Below are 24,169 nucleotides of genomic sequence, written 5' to 3'. Positions count from 1 at the left end.
CTACTCTTTGTCTCTTTGCTTTCTCTCTTGTGGCTGCATATGGTGACATCTGTTATTCTGTGCCCTGTCCAACAGTTTAGCAACAGTCCTGGTGATTTACAGCTCCACATGTGGGAATATTTTGTCTGCAGGAGGTCTCCCTCACTACAAGCGGAGCAAATGAAGCATTCAAATATTCAGACCTTTAGGCCATAAGTTTCACCCTGGATTTTATATCAGCCGTATTTTCCTGCTTCATAGCTCAGAAAGAGCAGCAATTTTATGCCTTTGCTTCAGGTTTCTGAAGTGAAAAAAAGCCAAGGATTTGGGGAAAATGTTCCATGCTCATGTGCGTTGAAGGGACTGCAGGACTACGGGATTAGGGTGGCTTATTGAAGGAAGTTTTTGTTGGAGATCAGGTTCCTAACATCCCACATGGCCTGTCATGTTCCAGCACCGAGAACGAAAAGGAAATGTAAAAATATTAGTCAGCAGGAGATCAGGGCAGCCTGCTGCAGGGAGGTTATCAGCTGTTTTTCAACATCAACACGCCCACATGCGACTGTTAATGAAAATTAACGTTCGCTGATTGAAAATGAAAATACTCTGAAAAGTATTTTTAAGAGAATAAATGCCTTGCGTAAGCATACAAAATGTACAGAATTTGACTTTGAACTCCAAACTGTTAATTGTAGGGCACATTTTTGTTGAGTAGCAACAGTGTAAATCTAGACAATTGAACATTGTTGGAGTCAGTGGAAGCAAACCTTAAAAATCTATTGGGAGGGGTTTGACATGTGTTTTGAATTAATGGTTACTCATTTTCCCCTTTATAGGGCAACAATAGCATTCTGCTCTGGAAGTACAGTAAGACACTTACGAAAACGAGTGTTAAAAAAGCTTTATTGAAGTTTGATGCAAGCCAGTCGCATCTCATTACAACACACAGGTTTACAAAAATAGTACGTTCCCCTTTTCTTAAGATGTTTTTGATGTAATATAAAAGATTATGTATGTATCATAAAACCTAAAACCTCCTACTGTATAAGTCATTATTCGGCTATCACAAGTGTTAATAGTCTGGTGTTTTGATAGTTTATTACTTCAAACTAAACATTGTTATTCATTTATGTGGTAAATGAGTTTCATAACCTTCATACTAAAAGGAATAGTTCAACATTTTGTGAAATATGCTTATTTACTTTCTTTCCATGAGTTAGATAAGAAGATTAAAACCACTTTTATAAGGTAGAGTGGTATCCATCTTCTCAAGGAACTGAAAGGGCCCGAGTGTATTTCCCAAAATGGTTTCACAATTGCGTCAACGGGAATCAACAAGAGAGTTACTTTCTTCACTCTTACAGCAACAATAGAAGCAAACGTTACAAACAATGTAAACCAAAGGTCATCAGAGCACAAATTCAGAGGCCATTCATTTAAACCCTTATCATAAACGGACAGCTTTTCCCAGAAGATGAAAGAAATGTCTTCAGAGTACCTGCTCTGAAATGCCTGTAAAAGTTTTCACACTTTAAGAATCAATAAAGTGCCAGCCATTAGAAAAGGATGTGGAAACGTGTAAATAATGTAAAAACAAAGAGATATATTTTCTGTGCCCGTATAATAGTGCATGGGAATGTAAACCTTTGAGTAGTCTGGATGTGAAAACTCCAATACTTTAGTCCAAATATGTGGTTCACAGCTCTCCTAGTTATTATGCCCCAAGAGAATTTCGTGGCTTGACAACAACCTCAAATATTTGAATAATTTCCAGTACATTCAACTAGGCAAGACTTCAATAATACATGTTATTTTATTTCTTTTAATCTCAACATCTAAATTTCAATTCTGGTAAACTCTCATACTATGTCATCATACATGGACGAAGCTTGTTGTCTTTTGGTATTCTTTGGCTTTTATTTACAAGGAAACACACATCAAAAGCAGTAATAAGACACGTGTTGTGGCCGTTTTCTCCACCATGGTCATGTTCTGTCCGTCCACCGTCCATTTCTGGCCTTCTTCGATCTCACTTTTCAACAACAGTTCAATTCTGTTTTCTATTTTCTCAACCTTCCTCTTGGTTCCTTTCATGTGGCCATGTCGTAATATAAGGGCAATGCCTCCTTCAAAGCGCCATCTTGAATTTGATTTGTCGCACTTGTTCATAAATTCTCAGTTGTCTTGCATAATCCCATAGAAGTAGATGATTGCATCTCCAGTCATAATGGATGCTATCCCTCCATCTATCTGTCAATAATTCTTTGTTGTACCGGACAAATCACCTCTGAGTCCACGTCTTTGTCCATTTTTCTACTGTCTCTTAGGCAGCAGGAGTCACGGTCCACTGCTGGGTGTTAATTCGGACATGGGGGTACGGCAAACCTGGAGGTCCAGGGGTTCCAGGTGGTCCAGCTGGCCCTACTGGCCCTGGTTTCCCTCTTGCTCCTGGAAGCCCAATAATGCCTGGTAATCCTGCCTGACCCTGGATCCCTGGAGCACCTGTGGCACCTGGGGGGCCTTCCACACCTGAGGGGCCAAGGTCACCTTTCTGGCCTTTCACACCTGCTGGTCCTGGCGGGCCAGGAGACCCTTTAGCTGCATTGATTCCTGGTCCCCCTCTATTGCCACTCGGGCCAGATTCCCCTGGTGCACCTTTGGGCCCAGGAGAACCCTTCTCTCCGGCCGTTCCACGGACTCCTATAGGGCCTTTGTCCCCTTTACTCCCAGTCAGTCCCATGGGTCCTTTTGAGCCAGTCTCACCACGGTTCCCTTTGGGCCCTGGTACTCCAGGAGCACCTATTGAGGAGGATGGTGAGGTTAAGTTAAAAAATGAAGTGCACATTGAACATATGGCAACGTCTACAACGTCTACTGCACCTTTTAGTATAGTGAAGTTCTTTATGAGCTGGATATGGTGAACATCCACAAGTTTCATCTCCTCCATCACCATGGACAGGTTCCTGACGTCCATGTCCAGTCGGACATTCAACAACATGTTTTGCTGTCTCAGTGTGTCGGCCAAGTGGAGGAGTAGCAACACCGTGTTGTTCAGGTTCTGCACATATGAAGAGGAGGATGTGAGGATAAAGATAAGAAGCAAAATGAGAAAATCCGTAGGAACCGTGGATGAGTAGCAAAGGGAAAGAGAAATCTGCTAAAATTAAGTAAAACTTTAATCGGCAGACTGCACTAAGTGTCAAAAATTACAAATCATCTCAGCTAATATTTAAGCTAAGTGATATGTCATCCCTGTCAAAAATACCCCCAAAAGGTGCATAAGCATTTTTAACGAACAAATCAAAGATATTTTGCTACTATAGCTAGTAGCATCTTTTTATTATTTTGTCCTGAAGTATCAGAGCTCCAGCTGCACATGGGTCATCAGACACAACTTCACATTCAAGGAGCGCACACACACATTAGAGGTTTATACATGGTAAGGTCCCCTGGCTCCTATAGAGGAGGTTTAAAAAAAAAAAAAAAATACTTTTCAAGTATGGTAGTATATGGTTTACTATAAAATATTTAAGCATATAATCTCTCACTATGCAGGACTAAAGCCCTCACCCGCATTCTTTAGATAAGCAATAGGAAAGAAACATTTTGTGTCTCCTACCAGTAGATCTTCAGCGTGTCTGCCCATGCGACTCTGGCAGGACGAGCTCTCAATGTTGATGTACTTGTACATGCTCTGGACGTGGCTCACGGTGGCGTTGATGCTGGAGGAGATTGTGTCGATCTCCATCAAGATGGAGTTCAGACGACCATCTGATGCAGAGAATCGCTCACCTGTCCGGTTCTCATAGTACCTAAAGACGGACAGTTGAGGATGGTAACAGTGTCTGTTTTTACTTTTCCTGAATGATAACACTCGGTCTTTCTATGCCTGCATGTAATGTGTGTGTGTGTGTGTGTGTGTGTGTGTGTGTGTGTGTGTGTCTTTATTATACACATTATAAATTCATCATGTTGTGGGGACATCTGTTCACAATGTCACATGTGGGGACTCACCTCCCATCCGAGACAACAATTCTGGTCCCCCCAAGGTTAATCATTACTTAAGAGTTGACTTTAGGGTTAAAGTTATAATCTGACTTAGGATGAGGTGATTGTAATGGTAGGGATCAGGCATGAAAGGTTATGGTTCACCAACATAATTTCCTCTTGCGTGTAGTAGTTGTAGTACATGCGTGTTACCTGGAATGGTAGTGAAGGTCATGCATGTTCTCCTCGTGTTCATCCATGAAAGACGTCACATTGTCAAGCTGCATCTGCAGGTTCATCACCTGGAGGAAATACAGACATATGTTAAATGTTTTTGTACTTCCGAGGACCCTCACTGACAGACCATAAATTCTCATATAAAGGTCGGTCATTAACAGTGTTCAATGTACAGCGTTACAAAGATTATATTTGTCTGTAATGCAATAATGTATCACATTACTGCTGATAGTTTCAGTAATTACATTACAGTTACTAATCAAAACAACTATCAAGTTACTTTTCTTACTGGTTATCCAACTCATCTGCATAACGGGAGGAGAGAAAAACAAATTAAACGTCTTTTTACGTGACACTCGAGGGATCTCATTCACAACTTGATTTACAACAGCAGGTAAACAAAGCAGAGATAAATAGGTTGGTGGCAGCATACATAGTGGAGGAAATGTTGCCTGTTTCGACAATGGAATCAAATTGGAAAGCTCAAGGGCACTTCAGCAGTTCCCAACAGGTGAACTGGCACCTCTCCAGTCCACAGTTTCTTCTTGGTCTGTACAGAGACATGAACCAGCAACCCCAACCGACGAGCTACCACTGCCCCAAAATTTGGACTTGGCTTGGGAACCAGAGGGTTGTTGGTTCAAGTACTTTAACTAAAGTAACTAATTATGTGTTATCCATTTATGTTTTTTAAATAACTACCCCAACACTGGTCATTAATAACGGCCAAGTAACAGATCTTTGAGGGGAGTGAACTTACCTGAAGCCTACAACAAAGGCACACTACAACAATCATGTCATACTAACCACTGTGCCGCTCTCAATTTATAGTTTTATTAGAAATACCGCTTTCATAAACCTTTCAATTGGTCACCATTTATACGCAATTTCTTCGTTTCTTCACCTGTTGGGTGAGGTCGTAGTACACCTCAGTGGACATGGCGATTCTCTGGTGATCTGCTACGATGTTGTTTTGGAGGAAGCGCATGGTTTGGGTGGTGCTGCTGGTGTTGGATTTGATTGTGCTCAGAACTCGGCTGTAGTCCTGCCAGTCAGTGGTCAACTTCTGGAGGACCAGCGTCTCCTCATCTGCTTTCCTCTGCAGGGCATCAATCCACATTGTACTGGAGAGCAGAGGAGAACAAAGAAGACATTATTTAGCTTTTTACTTACTATGGAAGCAGCCAAAACTAAATGATGAGTAGATATTTAATAAACCACTACTAAATGTATCTACCTTAATGAATGAAAAACACATTTTCCTAGTTAATAAATCATGGGTGCGTTGTAAGACGCATCACCTCATTAATATGTTTAGTAGTATTTCAAAACATCTCAAAAAGTAATGGATAATAAAAATCCATTGACTGTACATTAGGTTTAAGCCTTAGTATTATGTGACCCAGCCGCGCTTTTTTGAAATCCAGTTGTAATTCATAAATAATGATTTGCTCGTCATAAAATTGGCTCTGGCTTCTTGCCTGCTTTCAGTCTCAGATTTTAAGTTTTCACTTGGCCGGTTCACTAAAAGGTCACCACAACACGTGAACATGTAGCTACAAGACGTGATAATAATCTACTGTACCATTGTGTTCATAAAATCATCTGAATACTAGTAGTAGTAGTAGTGTTGATTTTGTTATGAAAATTGTGGGAAAATGACGAAGACGAGAAGTTAAGAAAACGAATATCGCGGACAAAAAAAGAGGTGACTAAAACGGAATTTTGAAATAAAATCTAAAACAAAATCATTTAAATTTTTGTAGAAACAAACAAGTAGAAGAATTGATGTGATATCAATATCTCTCTTCTCTACATCTCTTCATTCACCTGAGTGCCACCGTCGTGTTGACTTGCTGCGCTGTGGCTTTGACGTCGTACTGATCCTCTGCCAGCGTCTTCATTTTCTCTTCAGTTTCCTCGATTACGTCCTTCCAGCCTTCCACCCGATCCAGGTATCTTTCCAGCGACTGGTTGAGAAGTTTGATCGACATGAGGTGGTTTTGCATGTCGCGTGTCAGTCGGTTGCTGGTGGTCTTTAGTGTGGTCTGGGTCTGGGTGGCCTGGTCGAGGACCTGGAGGGGGACCGGGATCAAAGAGGCAGACTTAGTGATCAAAACTTTGTTTATATGCAGCAATGGGCAGTGCAACAAAATATGTTGCTGTTTTTTTAAATAAGACCATGTAAACCTATTTTGATATAACCTTTAAATGCAATTATGCACTGAAAATTAGCATAATATGGGCGCTCTAACAAATTAAATGTCTTTGGGTTTTAAGCTTTTGGTTGAACGCAACAAGCAACTGTCCCCATAAAGTACCTGCTCCTGTCCCAGTATCATTTTCTGGATGTCTTCAAACTCCCTCTTCAGCCTGCTGATCTCCTCGCTGTACAGAGTCACATCCAGACAGCCGGAACAGTTAGAGGTGGAGCTCAGACCTGAGAAATGGAGAGTAGATGAGAGACAGTGAGACAGATGAATTGAAGTTCTAGATGTACAGTGTGTATATAATACGATCTTCTTCTATGTGTATATAATATACGAGCTTCTGGTAACCATATGTGTGAGAGAGAAAAAGATCCCCTCCCTTGACATCACACTAAATCCTGTGTAGTATTTCACACTTCATGAATGACCTTATGCAGGGTCTATGTAGTTGAAAAAACAATCAGATCACAAGGTCTATTCAGGGGCTATTCAAGTTCATATGATTTTCCTCAGCAGATGGGAAGTTACTAAATGTCAAACCAAACAGCTACTAAATGAACACTGTTGTGAGATCTGTGGTGGAATTTCCAGAAACACCATGTTGTGGTAGGATGAGACTAAGGGAAAGCTTAGACAACATCAGGTCATTCATAGGTCACAGGTCAAGGGACGAGAATTTTCGGCCAGTCTCTAATAACCAAACCTGTTCATGTATAATTATGTTTGTGTCTCTATAGACTCAAGGAGTGTAGACAGCTGCATGACAAGGGAATGTTTTGTCTCTTTATGGAGGTCGGTGGGCCAGCCACACTTTACCATACTTCCCAGAGAGAGAGAAACAGGCTGAACAAAGCTTTAGCATGTGCGTTTGGGCACCTTTATTATCTACGTTTACCTTAAAGGTTCAGCTAAACGCAACGCCTCCAGCAGGAGTTTAAATCCACCTTCAGGAAGACAGCCACTGTAGAGAGTTGGGACGTTACTGCGTGTTAAAACATTGTGGTTAAACTGTAGTGCCTGCTTTAACGTCTCCTCGTTTGAGTGGTCACTAAATACTCCTGTGTAAGTCATCAAAGTCTCTCGACATTCTTTATGTGTGTGAAATGAGTTGTCCTGCTCCTTAACAAGATTGTTTACTATATGTGAAATCTCAATTTCTCAGCCAACATTAACAAAAAGGCCTTAAGGTGCTTAGAAAAAACTGATGGAGAAGGCTAGCTCTGTACTGAACGGCCCTCTGGATATATTATGGGGGGGTATGTCAGCCAAGCTGGCATCAATCATAGGCAACACCTCACCGCCGACATGAGACTGTGCGATCCCTGAGCAGCTCCTTCAGCAGCAGACTGCTGCACCCTAAGTGCAAGAAGGAGCGCTACCACCATTATCATTACCACCTTATCATATAGCCAGTATATGATAAGGGTGTTTATAGTCCTACATATTACTGCTACTACTACTCTTATCTATTTTTTCTATTTCTAATAATAATTTTTGTATATTTTCCTACGTCTATTGAATGTGTAATTATCTTATTTTGATGTGTGTGCATATTTTAAATTTCTTGAGCTGGTGTAACAAGGAAATTCAATAAAGTCTATCTTATCTTAAAATGGAAACTTGAATATCTATGTTTCAATGACCATTAATATACACATGTAGTAGTAGTAAAAAGATCCAGATTAGCTACTAAAAGAAACCTGAGGTGAGAGGGTTTCGTCAAGGTCATGAATAAACCTCTCAACAATGGACAATCTTATATTTCTGCAAAAATAATACATTTGTATACTGCCAAAAAACAGTAATTTTAGGGCCTTTTAGTGCTGTAAATCAATCGATTTAGGAAACTTCTTAGCTACTTCTTTTCCAACGAGTCTTTCCTTTGCTATTGTTTTCCCATAATGTGGGTCTAGGAGGTCTCCCTGACTTAAAATAAAAAATGACCATTTGTATAAGTAGCTACCTCACCTTCTATTCTTTGCTGAACCCGGGTTATCGTGTTGTGGTAGACCGACTCCTCCTCAGACAGGGTGTCAACCTTCCTGAACACTGCAGACACAGAAACGTTGATTAAGTTAAGAGGTTAAAAAAAGGTTTAAGGGTTATAATAAGTCATACTATCATTCCTGAGTTCAGGAATTGCCTTTCAGTGAAGAAACATGATCTTCTAAAAGTACCATGCACATAACCATGGAGGGTGGTTTGGAACGCTGTGGAGTGGATACAAAAATGATTAACATCGGCAGTACATTGGTGTTAACAGGACATAGGAAGTATTTTAAGGAGTAAAAAAAGGAAGTTGTAATTCAAGCCCTGACAACAAAACACGTGAAATTTTCATTAGCTAACAAATGTAACCAAAACACTGATGAATGATGGTTTAGCCAGCTGACCACGTCATGCTCTCCCAACATTTTTCCCATGAGAGCAACAATTTAGTGAGTGTGTGGTTCTTGTGTGCAGTGACCATTTGAGAGAGTGCAAGTTTGTATAATGTGTATTTTTTTTCTTCCACACATCCTAAGCCCTGACCCAGGGGATTAATGCAGGTCTGTTTCATAGTGTTTGCATTCATAAATGGTTCCACATGCATGCACATGCCACCTGCTCTACTGTATTAGCTGCTGTGACAGTGAGGCTGAACTGGGCTGGGCTTTTGGTCAAGTCTGTGCAACAATGCTAAAGCAGTATTCTTACAGTTTGTGTGTAAATCAACCACCACAGATTTCTACACATGCAGCAGTATTTGTTTTTTTAATGCTTTGGATCTCATGATTGGCAAAAACGCATTTTTACTCGAAACGGACCAAAAAATGTGTTTGTTTGTTACTTAACAGATTTTTGCTGAAGCATGTGTGTGTGTGTGTGTGTGTGTGTGTGTGTGTTTTTTAATAAAACAGATGTTCAGCAGGGAACATAAAATCAAAGGTTATTTGTCTTTGTTTTTCCTTGTGCTCATGCACAGTTGGGAGTTGTAGCCAAGTGAAATATCTTTTCTGTTTATACTTAAGTTTCCAGGGCTTTGGTGTGGTACAGCTGCGCTGGAAGTTGACACAAACATATTGTGGGTTATGTTTCTGTTTGTAAAGCAGCAGTTCTGTATAGGTGGTGTTAGCATTAGTATTGTGAAATTGTTGAGTCATTCGTCTTTGCTGATGCTCAACATATTATGTAAAAATGTTGACATTTACAAATTGATAATTATGTTTCCCCAAGATATATAGATCTTGTCCACAGGATGCAGAAATTCTCCATTGAAATTCAGGATGACACTCCATCTTTGTGCAGACATTTCACTTGGCAGTGAAACATGTCATATCATTATAATGTTCAACGTTTACCTGCTAGCATCAAACACCTGATATAACTTAAACTCTTCTACCCTCATTATGGATGACCTCAATATCAAGCCTTAAAATCATCCACAGGATCAATCAGGGTTGGCTCATTGGGAGATGGATCCTTGTGTCCAGCCTTCTGTACACCATGAATGTCTGAGCCTCCGCAACTACAGACTTGCAGACACTATTGCATTTTCCCGAGCCAATCTTTTTCTTGCACAGTAAGATATTTCATCGATGGGAAATACAGAGGATGATATTTCCTAAATGGATTTTTCATTCATTTCCATGTTTAACAGAGGTTAAGTAGCTTACAAATTGAATTTGTAGAGTGTGAAAGATGTGTAACATTATCCGTATAAATGATCAAACCTTAACGGCATATCAGCGGATATAATTATGTTTTTTCATAGACTACGTCACAGACATATGCCAGTAAGTAAAGTGGAAACGTTATTTTGTAATGTTTGGTAATTTTCTGCACTTTTCAGTTCGAATTTACCACATTATAGAGGCAGAAAAGATTTTGCGGACGGCATGCACATTCTCACGACAAGTACATTTTTTATACATCACAAAGTGTCTGTGAAAACCAGCGTACACAAGCTTTTCGTCTGTACGCAACATTAGTACATGAGGGCCCTGTTCTTTTTAATTTTTTATTTAGTGAGCTATTTATTTTTATGTAAGTTGTGGGATCTCACATCACTCTCACCAAGCCTCACTCTCTCCCTACTCTTGAGATCCCTGAAAGGTAGTAAAAGATAAAGATTTACGGCTTTCAAACCCAATAAAATGTGATGTTAATGTGAAAAGCGTCTGTTGGTGCTGAGCAGCTGTCAGGTAAAACATGGCACACGGGGCCCAGACCACATTCATTTGATCTATGGGAGTTACCTAAAATGGGCTGTGTTTTAATAAGACCAACACATTCATAGAAAAGTATGATCTTCTCCCATGACAAGCCTACCTCGCAACAAAAAGTGTCAGCATTAATTGGTGGAATAATCTAATTGAACACACGGCTGTTTACTGCATCCAACCTTAGAGATTAGTGTATCTGTTGGGGAGTCAGGGACATAATATCCAGGGCATTTTTGGCTTAGAGACATTTACTTTCGCATTAAAGTTTCACTTCATGAGGTTTTTTAACATTAATATGCGTTCCCCCAGCCTTCCTTTGGTCCCGCAGTGGCCAGAAACGGCGATAGGTGTAAACCGAGCCCTGGGTATCCTGCTCTGGCTTTGAGAAAATGAAATCTTGCTCCTTATGAGTATAGTATATACATAATAAGGAAAGCTCATTGTGGGACTGGTTCTAGTGGCTGTAATTCTGCACTCAGGCGGTATTTTGAGAAAGAGACTTCAGGTATGGTATTAGGGGACCACTAAAGGTCTACATAAAAGAGACTTCAGATGTGGTATTAGGAGACTACTAGGGACTACATAAAAGCGTCCAAAGAGCACCTTGTCACGGGACCTTTAAAAGAAAAGAAAAAATTAAACCTTACCAAGGGAAGCCAGTACTGCTACAGTAATGATGAGTAATGCCACAAATCCAAAAAGGACTTTGACGGCCAGCTGGAGAGAGTGGCTCTGCTGGCATCTCATACAGCCACCTCTGCTACGACCTGGAAGAACAAGAATTAAATATACACGGAAATTAAAACAATCAGAATCTGATAGTGCGACTATATTGTACTTTGTTAAAATGTGAGTTATAATAATTTTTTGCTGATGATCTAATATAAATATGTAACAATGTAATAATACATGTGCTTAGGTATCAGTGATGAAGAGGAAGCTAATTTTAACAACTCTAGAAGTACTAATCTCTAACGATGCAACATATTTTATTGAATCTGAGAAGCTGTAATTATAGCTATTAAGTGAATAAATGTAGTTGAGTAATTATTTCCTTCTTAAATGTATTGGAGTGTTGTCATCGCAGTCACACTCAGGCATTTACACAAATAATGCACACACATGTCTTATGTGTACACAGTATGTCATTGGTGGGAAAAACACAACGCAGATTACATTATTTACATCTGTTTATTTAGTTGTAATTTGACTGTGTGTGTGTGTGTGTGTTTGTGTTTGTGTGTGTATCGTTCACCTCTAAATGAAGGCATTTCCTCCTCTCCAGTGAAATCCTCCTCTGAAAAACAAGGAAAAATATACACAAATAATTTCAAAACACAATGTTCTACTACTGACCACATATTCATGAAGGAATATGAAAGCTTAGTAAAAGAGAGTTGCATTATTTACTCAGCAGCACAATTCTCGTTAAGAATGCAAAAAAATGTCCCAAAATTATTATTTTAACATATAATAGAAAAGGCATGCCTCATTCACATCAACCTCATTTACTTTCTCTAAAACTTATCTAGATAAATCCTGCCAGATCAAATAAAGGAGGCAAACACTAACAAAGGATTTAGAAAATTAAAAGGTGAAACTTCTCAATTGACTGTACCACATGTATCATGTGGCTTATGATTATGTATGATGAACTGGTTGACATTTATGTTTCTTAGACAATAAAACCGTGATCATTACCTTTGAAAAGCTGGTTCTCGTATCCACCATAGTTGTCTGCCAAATAAGAAAGAAACGGACAAAAAATAAGTGCATTTAACTGACTGAAACCAATTCTGCTGAGCATATTCAGCATGAAGCTGCAATCTCAGCACACTAAAAAAGGAAGGTTTTTGTTCTGCTCAAATGTTTTCTCTGCTCACTCAGGAGGAATCAGCCCCACAGTGGTGGAAAATATGAGAAGAGTTGTTGGTTTTGTGTGCCGATTCTGGTGGGAGTATTGTGTGTCTGAGGAGATTGTCATCACACACTCTTTGCTCAAAAGGACTGAAATAGGAAGCAAGACGTCCACATGATGTAACCAGAGGGCCTAATAAACCACACAAGGCCTAGAAGGATACATTCAAGGTCTTCATAACTGTATGTAACGGTAATGAACTTCATGCAACATGTCACCACTGGTACCAAACCCCACACCTTAGACACTTTCGGCCTTATCTTGCATCGGGCGCAGCGCAGCACAACGCAAAGCCGCAAAGCCCACCGCAAAGCCCACGTTGTTACAGGGATGTGTTTTCAGGTGAATTCTTGGTGTATTGCTATCTTCCGCCAGCAGAAAATGAACGCGTTTGGTTTATTGCATGTTATAGCCAAAACACACCTATGAATTAATGAGGACACTAAGTACAACCCTTTTGAACCATGTGCCGGGCAATTGGACCCTTTAGTCCGGCGTCAAATTAGCAAAAGTGGATTTGGACACGCCTTACACGCACCTGCGCCAGGCGCTTCACACCGCTACAGATCGTTAAAATAGGGCCCATAGAGTGCTAATGAGGAGATGCATAAAGTGTCACCTTGACTTCCCTTTAGGGTCTTTTTATGTAAACAAAAAGTTAGTGTAACTGTAAGAGTAGATTTACTTGTTTACAGTTCATTTTCAGTTGTAAAAGTCAGTTTTTTGTTTTTATTTCCTTTCTGAGGCAGTAAAAAAATCATTTTTGAAACCAAATTGTTTTGTGTGGATCAATATCTGTGGTTAACCACACGACCAGTTCTAAGGGAAGAGAAGTCTGGCCCCTCACTGGGAGACAACAAGAGAAAAAATGTCTAGGAAGTGAATAAAACCAGGAACAGTTGCACACAATGTTTGATGAAGATCTAGAGCGTCAAAGACTTCATTTTTCATAAATAAAGATTTTTCAAAACATTTTATTCATCATGTACTCAACACTACTACACTACTGTTTTAGTGCAAAGGTTTTACCTTAAGCCGCATAATGGTAATCAAAGTTTACCTTCAGGCACTGTCTGAGAGAAGCAAATTACAGCCTGCACGCACTGTAGCATTATGAGATGGTGACACAAACAGAAAAAAGGAAATAACAAACCTATTATGTAATCTTCTCTTTTTAGTAAAGTTTAGATAAGTGTACAAACACCACAAGGACGTGAATGTTTATGTCATTCAGAGTTGGAACAGCTGACGGGTATGAGTCACTAAACACTGAGGCTGACATTATGATGGAGGGAGGAGAGAGCAAAGGAAAACAAGAGGAGGAGAGGTGAAAGCAGACATCTTTAAAAAACTAAAGGACAGGAATTAAGAAAGAATGTTAAAGATAGAAAGTGAGAAAGAATTGCATGTCCAAGCAGAATGTTTTTAAAGGGAAAAATTCTGAAAACTCAATCGCTGCTTTGGTGTGGCCAAAACATCTCATGATGGCTCACGAGGACAAGGGGAGGGCTTTGACTTTACTCTTTTGGTTCACAGCAGCTGTTTCAGCAGATACAAATGTAGATAAACCCACTATACACTACCTGCTCAATAACAAACAGCAGACATTTAGCAGCTAAAGAGACAGCTTTTTAGTTAGTGAAGACCAACACGGAGCGTGAATATTGAACTTTCATTGGCCAGCTTGCCAGTAGCATGTAAAAATGAATGCTAATGTTGATCCATGTCTCCTGGATGTGTAAATATGCTGGTATCAACTTTACAATATGATTGAAAATGTGTTTACAGCTTGTTTGGCTCAATCCAAGTGGCCAAAAAAGTTAACTACTTTAAATTGTGGAGCACAGATATCATTATTCTGGGTTCCAGTGGAGAGTTTTCTTATCCCATATGATATAAATCCTGTTTCAGAGACTTTCCCACCCTGATTTAAATGCATTTCTGAGGGGAAACTGAATTCCAGTCATTTTTGGACTTCTGTGGAATAAAACTTGTTGGATTCAAAAGTTTAAATGTCAGCACATGACTCGCTATTGGAAACTGAAATTCCAAAATATTCCCATCATTGTCCACCCTCAAATATCTGCCTGCCCCTCGTTCATGTTTCTCTTCCTTTGCCTCCCTATTTCTCCCTTTCTCTCTCCTCATGTTTCCCCTGCTCTATGTGGGATAAACCCTCATGTCTGTCTCGTTAGTGAGGAAGTGGACCTGTCCAACACTCACAGGAATGAACTGTTCTGAGAGCAGCAGAAAAACAACACTTACCAGGTCCCACCTACAGTCAGGCAATGGCAGCACTGAACTACTAAAAACTGTTTGGTTCCGTCTTAATCAGTGGACGTGCTCTTTCTTTGTAAAATTAACACTTCAACTTGATTATGTTTCAAAGTTTCAAGTGAGTTGTACTTCATCAATAACCTCATTAGTCAAAATTGTTTTACTTTATTAATGTTAGGGGACCTTTGTAGTAGTAGTAGTAGTTGTAATAGTAGTAACTACTGGCATGCACTACTTACAAACAACAACAGAAATTCGGAATATCTTTTGGGACCAGTAAAATGCACATCTGTGACAATAGAAACGCTTTAAGAAATAGATTCTACATTACAAACCTGTAATGCAACATACATTTTAATATGAAATGTTGGATTAATTGCAGCAGTTTTCTGCAGAAAACACCAAACTAGACATGTTTTGGCTGTTTATCCAGACAGTGAGGCAGACTGAGGATGGAAATGTTTGCAGCTTGAATACACTGCAGCAAGTGTGCACTTGTGCTGTGACAAGAAGTAAATATTAAGTAAGGGAGAGCATGGTGGACGTGGCTTGAAAAATGTGGTTTCAAGAGATCTTTTTTCCAAAAGCATGTAGTACATATGTGATCGTTCTCCTATCCCAAACTGTTGGAAAAAATCTTCACACTGTACTAATAGCTCCTTGCTATTTAAAGATAATAGAGCAACGTTTTGATCTAACAGGGATCTTTGTCAGGCATATAGTCAAATCACTATCACAAAGTAGAACAATGAAGCAATGTAAAGAAATAGGAATACATGTTCTCTAAAAAATAAAAATAAAAAAGGTAATCCCTACAAAATGCTTTTAAAGCAACATTATATTCCTAACCATTCAGGTATGAGCTTGTTGTTGTTTCAGTCAGTATACTGTACTGCATATTGCTGGTATAGATGGTGTACAGTGGACCAGCCACCAGAGCTATGAAAATATCAAGGCAAGCAGCATGATACAGCACACACAGGATGTGTGTGCCAGACATGGTACAGGTTATTACAAAGCTTTTCTAATCAGTTCCATATGGATACAGGTGAATGTGGGTGTTACTTACAGAATTATCCACAGGGTTAGGAGCATGCAAAGGCAAGGCTAGAAACTTCATAAAGTACAACAACAAAAAAGGTCAAGTATCAGGATGTTGTTCTTCGAACATATGGAGTCACTCAGCCCTTCTCCCTCAATTGTTTTTCGCCATAGGACCTTTGTGTTTGTGAGCACAGCGCCAGGCCTGTAGTTGAGTCAGCTAACCATCAGCGCCACTTTATTTCTGTGGTTCCTCTGTGGTGGTTCCTCTCAGGGGGGTTTTGGACTTTCCAAACCGCTTCCCCAGCCTATCCCTCCCTTTATTCCCCCCCTGGACTTTACTTTCGCTAGGGGATTGTGCAACATGTTATCCTTGGTAAGTGGCATGGCCTGAATGCCCTTTACCTCACCACATCCCTCCCAAGATGTGATTTAACGTGCAAAATAGAGATGCACAATCAAACATGTCATGCAGTTCCATGTTCCTGTCATTAATTGATTTAAGTTCTTTTTATGTTTTTAAAGATAATTCTGGGGCATTTTTAGGCTTTTATTTCCACAAGACAGAGGAAGACATGGAAGGGGAGAGAGAGGGGGAATGACATGCAGCAGGTAGGAATTGAATCCGCTGGCCGCTGTGTCGAGGAGTTAACCTCTATATATGTTCACCTGCTCTACCAACTGAGCCTACCCGGCCACTCATTTAAGTTCTTTTCATCAGAAAATTCCCCTCAAGAACCTCAGCAAAGTCCCAGCTTTCATTGAAACCAGGAGTCACAAGATGGGCCCTGCTCCAGATCAGAATGGAGGTCTGGACCACAACTCACAAAAGCCAAATGAGTCCTTTTCCAAACCTCTGTTGACATCCAAGTCATTACGGTGCCCTCTGAATGGAATGCGTGGTCTCCTCACAAAACTATAAACAGTATGTGTTGCTGCAGATCGAAAAGCTAAAATTATGGACGAGCTATTACAAGAAATTGTTCTTTTTCTCTGGTTCGGCAGTGAAACGGGAGATTTTCAGAGTCACGATCCCATAAACGCATCATGTTTTCTCAGGCCCAAAACCATCTTGGACCGCCAGTCTGAGGCACAGAGACAAGCCTCGTTTGGTTTACAGGGCTTGGAGGCCAAAGAGCGTGTACAATATTATCTAATGATTTATTTGCAGGCCTCTATCTATTTTTTGCCTGGTTAGATTAAACGACCAAATAGCGTTAATTTATGATCACTCAATCTAAACTGCGTGAATACAGCTCACTCTGAAACACCCATATTTCTCTATGTATGCAAACATTTATAAAAAACAGCTATCCCTATATGCTCAACAAATCTTTAGCTCAAATGATGGATGCTACAGTTGATTGTATTTGATTTTTAAGTTTTCATGAAGCAACCTGATCCAGTTAATCACTACTTTGAAACTAGCTAATAGTTAGCAAGAACTTTTAAAGGACTTTACACACAGTTGGATTCATGAATACCACTTCCAATGTGCGGGTGCACTGTTATGTTGAAACAGGAGCACAAAGTTAAAAGCAGAGACTTTTCTGAAAACCAAAAGTACACAGAAGTATACGTGGAAAGGAGTTTCCACTTACCTTTTGCCTTATCAGTATAAAGGTTACATGTACTAAATGTAAAACTGGTAAAAAAGCTGCTATCAATAACCAAGCTAATAACACCGCTACCTTTTTATTCAGTATTGAGTTGCTGCACACTCAACAGTGTTATGTGTATGCTGCTGGAGTTGGTGTAACAAGGAAAAAGTCCAACAAGTCAATATGACATTCTCATTTTTCTCCTTCAAATTTGATTGTAAGTGTATAATGCTGCCACAGCAAAAGTGGAGTTGAAAACAAGAAAATCTGACTCTTTGTGTCCTGTACCTCCCTTTCTTTTCTCACTCTTTCCTTTTCCTTTGCCAGCCATACACCTGCCTCACCACCTCTCACTCGCCCCCCTCCTCTCCAGCCCTGTTAGGAATGTATGAGGCAGCATGTTTAGTTCTGGTTGGGCAGGGCTGGACCCGCTCTCAGCAAGACTGGAAACCACATGAAGAGACCTCCTGTACCGTTTGGCTGAGGAGAGTACTGTATATGTTCTTAATTTGCCGTAGCCTCGGCTCGTAGTTCAAGGCAGCTTCTCTCCTCAAGACAGGAGCCACAACTGAAGAGAACGTGAATTTTAGTTTGACTTGATTATGCTAATAAGCCTTCCGTGAATTCCTGTAACTGGTCATGTGAAGTAAGTAAAATTGTACACACTCTTCAAAGTCTGAAAAAGGGTACTAAAACCCCAAGAACCCACATCATATAAACAAAAACGTACTGAGCGACTGAATTATTAAAGGCAGTATGAACCTGCACCTAAATGCAGCTGCAACTTTTTATTACACAGAAATAAAAACCCTTAAAACTAAATTATTTTGTTAAAGCTACGTAAAAGAAGAAAATATGACAGAGAAAGTAATTTCAACCATCAAGTGTTGTTAGCAGACTTTATTGGCTGTAGCTAGCCAGTTCAGTAAGCTAGTTCATAGAGTTGGTCAAACAAAGCTACATCAACGACGTTCCGTTTCTGGGCTTACTCCGGGGCTGCAAGAAATTCCACCGGATGCATGTCTTTTCGCCGATGTCTGTTTCCTTCCGCTTTCTTAGTGTTGGAATTTTAAAGTCAGGTGGATTTATCAGGGCAAGGGTTAACTGCTCCTCAGATCTCTGCAGGGTAAATTATCACAGCTAGCTGGACTATCTGTCTAAGTTTTATCTTGCACGACTAAAACAACGTTTGAATTATACCTTCCACCTAATCAAGTTCCTTCTATTTTCCTAACTATTTTGCAATGGGTCCGTGCGGAGATTAGCACCGCCCATGACGATTGTGACTAGTTTAGAGAAATGCCAATCAACCAGAGCACGTTTTTCTCCCATCAAGGACTGCTGTGTTGACTAGCCAGAACCTCCTCCACAGCGTGTTTAGGAAGATCTGGCAAAGCGAGACTAATCAAACAGTTCACAGCTGGCTTTTAAATTGTTCTAGCTGACTTGCATTTACCACTTGATGGTCTAAGAATCAGAATCAATCACAGTATCACAGTTGTTACCCTACGCTGAAGGTCATGACAACTCAAGAAACAGCATTGTTCTTGTAATGCTGTGTAGAGCAAATTTGTTTTTGTCAATTAATTTTACATTTGTTTAGAACAGTTTTCACATTTAATGTTACAAGAGAAATATGGCTGTCAGGATGATGACTAAATGATCATGAGTCACGCTGTCTCGGGTAACTATGGCCGGGGTTGCCAGTGTAGTTACACTAACTATACGATTGGCTAATTGTTGTTTGGGTTTAGTGTGGGGTCAGTGGCACTCAACTGAAACACCATGACCAAAAAATCCAAGGAACAAGACACCAAGTTTTAAAAGGGAAAATATTAATTAGATTCAGTTAACAATACTAAATACAGGAGTGGATCCATGCTAGGGACTGTTGGTAATGAACATGGCAACACTTCTTGACTTCTTTTCAAGCTGCAACACCACATCTGGGATTCATTCCTGCTCCCTCTGTTTTCCCGTCTTTCCCACTGTATGCCTCCATCTCGGCCAACCTTTCACTTTTCATACTGTACGTCTGGGAACCACTCAAAGCCGGTGGCAGCTCTCCTTTCATGCCATGTTGTGAAAAAGCTTGAATTCAGATGTTATGCTTTCGCTCACCCTCTTTAAAAGGGGGATATTAAGTCAATCTGCGGCACATTGGCAGAGCTAGTGAACAAATATGTTTTGTGAAACGGGACTGTGGTGTGTGTGTGTGTGTGCGTGTGTGTACATAGAGATTTAAAGCTGACTGATCAAAGTCTTACATCCAAGAACAACAAACCGACAATTTCTCAGGATCCATACTGCAAAGATTTACAACAGATGAGAAGCATATGTGGTTGCTGGTGCTCTGCGCAGGTGCCTGCCTGCATGCCAAAATGACAGATGCTGTTGCAGTCTACATTTTCTTTGTATTTTTGGCAAATGCACCCAGGTATTGGTAAGAAATGTTTTTTTGCACAACTAGAGAGTAGGAAGATGGGATTAGTAGGTTCTCAGAATAAACACAATACATCAGGAACAAGTAATGTGTAAAAATACTCTACCTTTCATGATTCCTTGCTCAAGAGTCCTTTACAAACAACTTATGGTCTAGTTTGCTGATGCGGAACTTGATAGTGGTGGTATTGCAGTCCTCTGTACTTTTCTTTCACTAAGCAATGGTCCAAGAACAACAACAAAAGGTAGTCAGCAATTTTGCCAGCAAACTCATTCCTGAAGCATTTTCTAGTTTTCCAAAAAAGGCCCAAAACTCAAAAGATGTCTTACTTCCCCATACTTGAAAATTGGTGAACAACAAGCAAACACTCCAGGATACAGCCACATTAAATATTATTCCATATGGGCAAAATATGCAACCTAAAAAATGGCTAATGTCTAGATTATTTCAAATATTCTTGCTCGTCTATCACTGCTATAGTAAAAGCTCCAAAGTTTTAAACGTGTGTTTGCCTGCAGATTTCTGGCATCATACCTCTCCCATCCAGAGCCTGAGGAAACTAAACCTCCTCAGACAGAACACATGTGCAACTTTAGAGAGGGAGGGAGAAAACAGAGCAAGAGGGGATGGAGAGAGAGAAGAAGGTTTGTAAGAAAGTGAGAGAGAGATGGGAGGGGAACAAAGAAACTGGAAAATGAGGGAGGGACTGGAAAAGGGACAGGGTGAAAGAAAGAAGAAAAGGGAGGGAGAGGGAGGGATTTGTGTAAAGTCAGTTTTGTGGCCGAGGCTAATTGCTAACAAATGTTTGAACCTTGTGCAGTGAGCACCTTGAGTATCTGTGGCCTTGGCCTGCGAGATAGGAAAATAGTTTGTGTGAGCATACACCCACGCACACACACCCGCAGTCTTCTCAGCTTGCTCCCACTAACCTCAACTACCACTGTATAAGACTTAACAGCAGGTGTAATATTCCCATTATCACACACATCCAGCTGATGAGGTCTGGCATTAGTTTCACACTATGAAACTTGAATATAAAGCATATATACTGTATGTATTCATACTAATCCACAAAATGTAAATATATCTCTGCTGCTGTGTTTTTTCAGACTTGGGACCGATTCACATTGTACACGGCATGCGCTGCGCTTTCTACATTTACGTCATACATGGGCCAATATTTGAATGCGTCCGGTGTTTACATCAGACGTGAAGTACATGTGACATTGTGTAGAATTCACAGCAATTCCAGTAGTGATTTGGTGTCCAAGATGTTTCTGTCTTTGAACCAAAAGAAAGCTTTTGCTTTTTCCCCCTGGTTGAGGGAAATACAGAGGAAGGCAGCAGCAAGAAGGGTGTGGGTGCAAGAGACCTTCGTCCAGAGAGCAGTTGGGGTAACTCCTGGTGAAGGAGGTCCGCTTTCACTGGGACCGGTTCCAGGGGTAATTTTGGCTCAACAAGAGAGCAATTTGACAGTCTGCTGACGAGAGTTGGATCTACAATTTCCCGGATGGGTTATGGATGGGTTTTCATTTCTAAATAAAATTATACATTTCAACACTATGTGTCATTGCATGTTTACATACATAAGTAAGAGGTCTGCAGTTTTTACAGTTGGGTATAATAAAGCTAAGCTATGAGCCTAAATTCATTCATTCATCATTTTTCATTCATTCATTCATACTCTGGAAAACACTTTGTTTATTGCATGTGTGCAGTTAATTCTTCCCAAACTGGAGCGTCCACACTTGGAAATGGTTAGTTATTCTGTGGAGCTGTATAATCAACTTGGTATTTGGTGTTTTGCAGCTCACAACAGTACAGTTCTTCTCAGTTGCTTTTGTTGCATATCTTAGTCCAGAGATGACAATAATATGTAACATTATTGAGTGAGTAACTATTGTAATATATTGTAATATATGTAATTATTGAGTGAGTAACGATGCTCCAAAGACAAATTCCTCGTATGTGTCCTCATACCTGGCGAATAAAGCTGATTCTGATTCTGATAAGGAATAGTGCTCCCTGTCATGTGCAGTGTTCATTACACTATACTTGTGAACTGTTTAATATGGACAACAACACAAAGCAGTTTTACTATCTTGGTATAAACAATAGCGTAAGGACTTGTTTTTCTTTGGGTCATTGTTATAAATACTTGCTTTGGACACAAACAAAATATTTCAAGCATGATACGTGCTTTTGCAGGTCAGTCACTATGCGGTGCAGCTTACACCGATTGTTTTTAAGAAATGCACTCAATATTGTGAAAATGCAAATTGTGATTTGACAACTGCGCCAAAGTAACTGAGAAAATGTTTTATATAGTTATGAATGTATTTCAGTGGATACATGTTGATTCCACATGGCTAAAACAAACCTAAATGATTGAATTTAAAAGAGAATTCCGGTTGTAAATTTGGACTGCTGTCAGTAGAGAGAAAAATCAGTGCTGCCTACATCGTGTTATCCCCTGCTAGCGTTATAACCTAACAGGCTTAAACAGGGCAAGTTTTAAACTGTTTTTAGCCTCTAAACATGTTCAAAATGTCATTATAGGTGCCTACCCATGTGAACTTTTAATGACATTTTGAGCATGTTAAGAGGCTAAAAACCTGTTTAAAACTTGCCCTGTTTCAGCCTGTTGGGTGCTAACTCTAGCAGGAGAATAACTCTGTGTAGACAGCAATGATTGTTTTCAATTTCTCTGTACTGACAGCACTCCACATTTACAAACAACAAAGCTACATGTTGGAATTGACCGGAATTCTCCTTTAATTCTCCGTGTATGTGTATGTGTGTGTGTGTGTGTGTGTGTGTGTGTGTGTGTGTGTGTGTGTGTGTGTGTGTGTGTGTGTGTGTGTGTCAGTGCGTGCATGCATGCGTGCGTGCGTATCATGTGCAAAACTCCAGGGTTAAATTGGCCAACTAGTGAATTGAAACCACATAGCTCTGCAGCTAATCCTCAACCAGTGGCATGGATTTCAACAATCAACACACACACGCAAAGAGAAAAAGAGAGCTCTGAGTGAGCTGCTCTACTGACTTCTAACACAAAACATAATTATCACCAGGCTTAATTGGTCCCATCGGTGGTACTTAACGACCTGTGGTTGACAGGCCGCAGATGAACTTCAAACATTTGGATGATTCTGGTATCAATTTAGGGGAAATCATGTGGATGCATGAGTATGAGTGTGTTGGAATGTGCATGACACACACACACACACACACACACACACACACACACACACACACACACAGATAAAGTGGAGCAAAACACAGGTTTGCAAAGGGTCACGTAACAGATAATTAGTTTAGTCACACTGGATCCGTGGCTGGTAAACTGCCAACACTGATCAACACAAACCTGGGGGCCAGCCAATTTTAGCTCCCCACGTTCACTGTTGGCCTGTGTGATGTTAAACTCTAGCTTACAGAAATTGCTGATTGTTAACTACAGAAACAAAGGAAGTAGTAGCCCATGGTTTGTTGCCTTCTTATCACAATTGTGGTAGTGCTGCAGCCAGAGCTGTAAACGTGTAGAGATTTAAGACTTTGACTCAAATATACTGTGGGTTTTTGGCACCTTTTGTGTGAAGTCTTTAGTTCTGACCCAGTTAAATACCGGAAGAGTAAAAGACAGAGTAAAGACAATACTAAGTCCCTTAATGTGTCTGTTAAAAAGCTATAGCTAGTTATTTTCATATAGTTCTGCATGTATGGGATGACGAGCATCTTTCAGGAATGTCCACGCTGTAAGTGTGTGTGTGTGAGAGTTGAGTGTGGCAGTAAATCAGGGTGAAAGGATAAACATCGCAAGATGGTCCAAGAATCCTATCTTCTGCACTGCTGTCTAACAGCAATTTGCTCTCATGTGACAACATCCATCTTGGTTTATTGAAGGTCCACTCAGGGTGTGTCTTAAAGCAAATAAGTGTCTGGAAATGGAGACAGCAAGAGCGGAAAAAGAGGAAAAGCCTCTTCACTACATGATTACTGTAATTTAAATACTGTCACATTTCTATAGAAACTTTGTTTGATAAATTGAATCAACTAAAGCTGCTGTTGAGCCAACAGCCGAGCCGCTGTTAAATGAGAGATCGTGCTGTGTCACGGCTGGTTAGAATTTCACACATAGGGGCCATATTGGACCAAATATAGAGGGCTTTTTACAGTGTCTCACTCATAATTATAAGTCCAGTATTTTCTCAATCCTCATTATCTGTACACATTAGTTCTAGTGACCATTGTTGATTTATTTGGATCCA

The 24,169-nt window shown here is 40.1% G+C and overlaps 1 protein-coding gene across 1 annotated transcript; it reads right to left on the bottom strand.

Annotated features, from left to right (window-relative positions):
• Positions 1 to 865: 865 nt before the first annotated feature.
• On the bottom strand, positions 866 to 20,526 carry scara3 (scavenger receptor class A, member 3). Its single transcript, XM_034900376.1, has 12 exons — positions 20,005 to 20,526; positions 12,320 to 12,355; positions 11,874 to 11,915; positions 11,266 to 11,385; positions 8,382 to 8,462; positions 6,525 to 6,643; positions 6,034 to 6,278; positions 5,108 to 5,327; positions 4,180 to 4,268; positions 3,599 to 3,791; positions 2,860 to 3,037; positions 866 to 2,778 (listed from the first exon to the last, which is right to left on the bottom strand). Exons 1-12 carry the CDS (start codon positions 20,009 to 20,011, stop codon positions 2,303 to 2,305), a joined length of 1,806 nt encoding a protein of 601 aa, XP_034756267.1. The 5' UTR covers positions 20,012 to 20,526; the 3' UTR covers positions 866 to 2,302.
• Positions 20,527 to 24,169: the final 3,643 nt, after the last annotated feature.

Source organism: Etheostoma cragini, chromosome 18 (assembly GCF_013103735.1).
Source record: "Etheostoma cragini isolate CJK2018 chromosome 18, CSU_Ecrag_1.0, whole genome shotgun sequence".
Classification (NCBI taxonomy): Eukaryota; Metazoa; Chordata; class Actinopteri; order Perciformes; family Percidae; genus Etheostoma; species Etheostoma cragini.
The sequence above is the reverse complement of the archived record's forward strand: the minus strand, read 5'-3'. Positions and strand labels throughout refer to the sequence as shown.